Source organism: Manihot esculenta, chromosome 14 (assembly GCF_001659605.2).
Source record: "Manihot esculenta cultivar AM560-2 chromosome 14, M.esculenta_v8, whole genome shotgun sequence".
Taxonomy (NCBI): domain Eukaryota; kingdom Viridiplantae; phylum Streptophyta; class Magnoliopsida; order Malpighiales; family Euphorbiaceae; genus Manihot; species Manihot esculenta.
Window position 1 is genome coordinate 22,780,243 of NC_035174.2, and position 1,927 is coordinate 22,782,169.

Here is a 1,927-nt window from a genome sequence, read left to right on the forward strand (position 1 = left end):
TTAGGAGGACTCAGAGACAGAGACAGACTCCTGTCTGGATGCAGAACTATGTTAACTCTTTGCATACATCTTCTGTGTCCTTTCATCCATCACATAAGTCTTATATTTGCAATGTTAATAAAGTATATGAACCTTGCACATATTCCCAAGCATCTAAAGATGCCAATTGGATTGAAGCTATGAAGCAAGAGCTTCAGACTTTGGAAACCAATAATACTTGGGTACTCACCACTTTGCCAAAAAATAAAAAGGCAATAGGATGCAAATGGGTTTACAAAGTTAAATTTAAACCCAATGGAGACGTAGAAAGGTATAAAGCCCGATTGGTAGCCAAAGGCTACAACCAAATAGAAGGGCTGGACTATAAAGACAGGTTTTCACCTGTAGCAAAGCTTACAACAGTAAGAATTCTCATTGTTATGGCCACCTCTAAACAATGACCAATATTTCAATTGGACATTAACAATGCCTTCCTTCATGGTTATCTAAATGAAGAGGTGTACATGACACCACCTCAGGGCTATCACAAAGCCCGGCCAGGGCAAGTTTGCTTGCTTAAAAGGTCCCTATACGGGCTTAAACAAGCTTCTAGGCAATGGAATATTGAGTTCACTAATTTTCTCAAAAAATTAGGCTTTGTTCAATCTACTCATGACCATTGTCTCTTTACACAACACACTGGCAATTTGATTCTGATTTTACTTATGTATGTTGATGATGTGATTTTGACTGGGAACTCTATTGATGCTATAAATAAGTGCAAACTTGCATTAGACTCAAAGTTCACTATCAAAGATTTGGGACCTATGAAATACTTTTTGGGGCTGGAGGTTGCTAGATCTACTCAAGCAACTATTCTCAGCCAAATTAAATACATTTCGGATGTATTAAAGGATGCTGGGATGTTTTATTGTAAACCAGCCTCTTGTCCCTTACCTCAAGGGTTACATTTATCTCCTGATTCAGGAGAAATTCTTGATGAGCCTGACATGTACCTAAGGCTCCTTGGCAGGCTTCTTTATATTAATCTTATAAGGCCTGATATATGCTATGCTGTTCAACATTTAAGTCAGTTTATGAGCATGCCCCGAAAGCCTCATTGGGAGGCTGCTCTACATGTGCTTCGCTATCTCAAAGGCACCCTCTATCAGGGGCTTCATTATCCTGTGAGCAATGATTTATGCTTGAATGCCTATTGTGATTCTGATTGGGCTGCCTGCACTTTTTCAAGAAAATCTCTATCTGGATACTGCATATACTTGGGTCCTTGCCTCATATCTTGGAAGACGAAGAAACAAACCACTGTTTCTAAATCTTCAGCTGAGGCTGAATATCGTGCAATGGCTAACACTGTTTGTGAGCTACTTTGGATTAGCTATGTTTTGCAGGACTTGCAGGTTGACATCCAGCTGCCTATTCCACTGCATTGTGACAGCAAGGCAGCAATGCATATTGCAGCTAACCCAGTATTTCATGAGCGCACGAAGCATATTGAAATAGATTGCCATCTTGTCCGGGACCAGCTTCAACAAGGCTTTATCCTACCTAGTCATCTCCCTACTCAAGAACAATTGGCAGACATCTTCACCAAAGTACTGCCTACATCTCGCCATGACAATCTCACTCGCAAGTTGAACTTATTGCCTTTACCAACTTCAACTTGAGGAGGGGGTGTTGAAACTGTGTCGTTTCTTCTTTTACTTTTGTTCATTGTAATAGAGCTGAGTTGGAATTTTGTAATTGGGTTATTTGCACAAGATGTGCACGTGCACTTGTCTGCTACATAAAGAAGCAAGATGCTTCTAGATCTCACTGTAACGTCTTTCTTATTTCAGAAATAAGAACTCAAAGTTTTTTTTCTCTCTCTTTCGAACACTAATAATGCAATTTTTATTCATAAAATTTAAAAAATCCTTTTAAAATATTT

General features: G+C 39.1%; 1 protein-coding gene across 1 annotated transcript; it reads left to right on the top strand.

The window, feature by feature from the left end:
- Window positions 1-503: 503 nt before the first annotated feature.
- Window positions 504-1,664, top strand: LOC110600577 (uncharacterized mitochondrial protein AtMg00810-like). The gene has a single exon (XM_021737442.1). It carries the CDS (start codon window positions 504-506, stop codon window positions 1,662-1,664), a length of 1,161 nt encoding a protein of 386 aa, XP_021593134.1.
- The last annotated feature ends 263 nt before the right edge of the window (window positions 1,665-1,927 follow it).

Excerpts from the sequence above, each read along its gene's own strand:
- LOC110600577 (XM_021737442.1), top strand. The coding sequence starts at position 504 with ATGACACCACCTCAGGGCTATCACAAAGCCCGGCCAGGGCAAGTTTGC.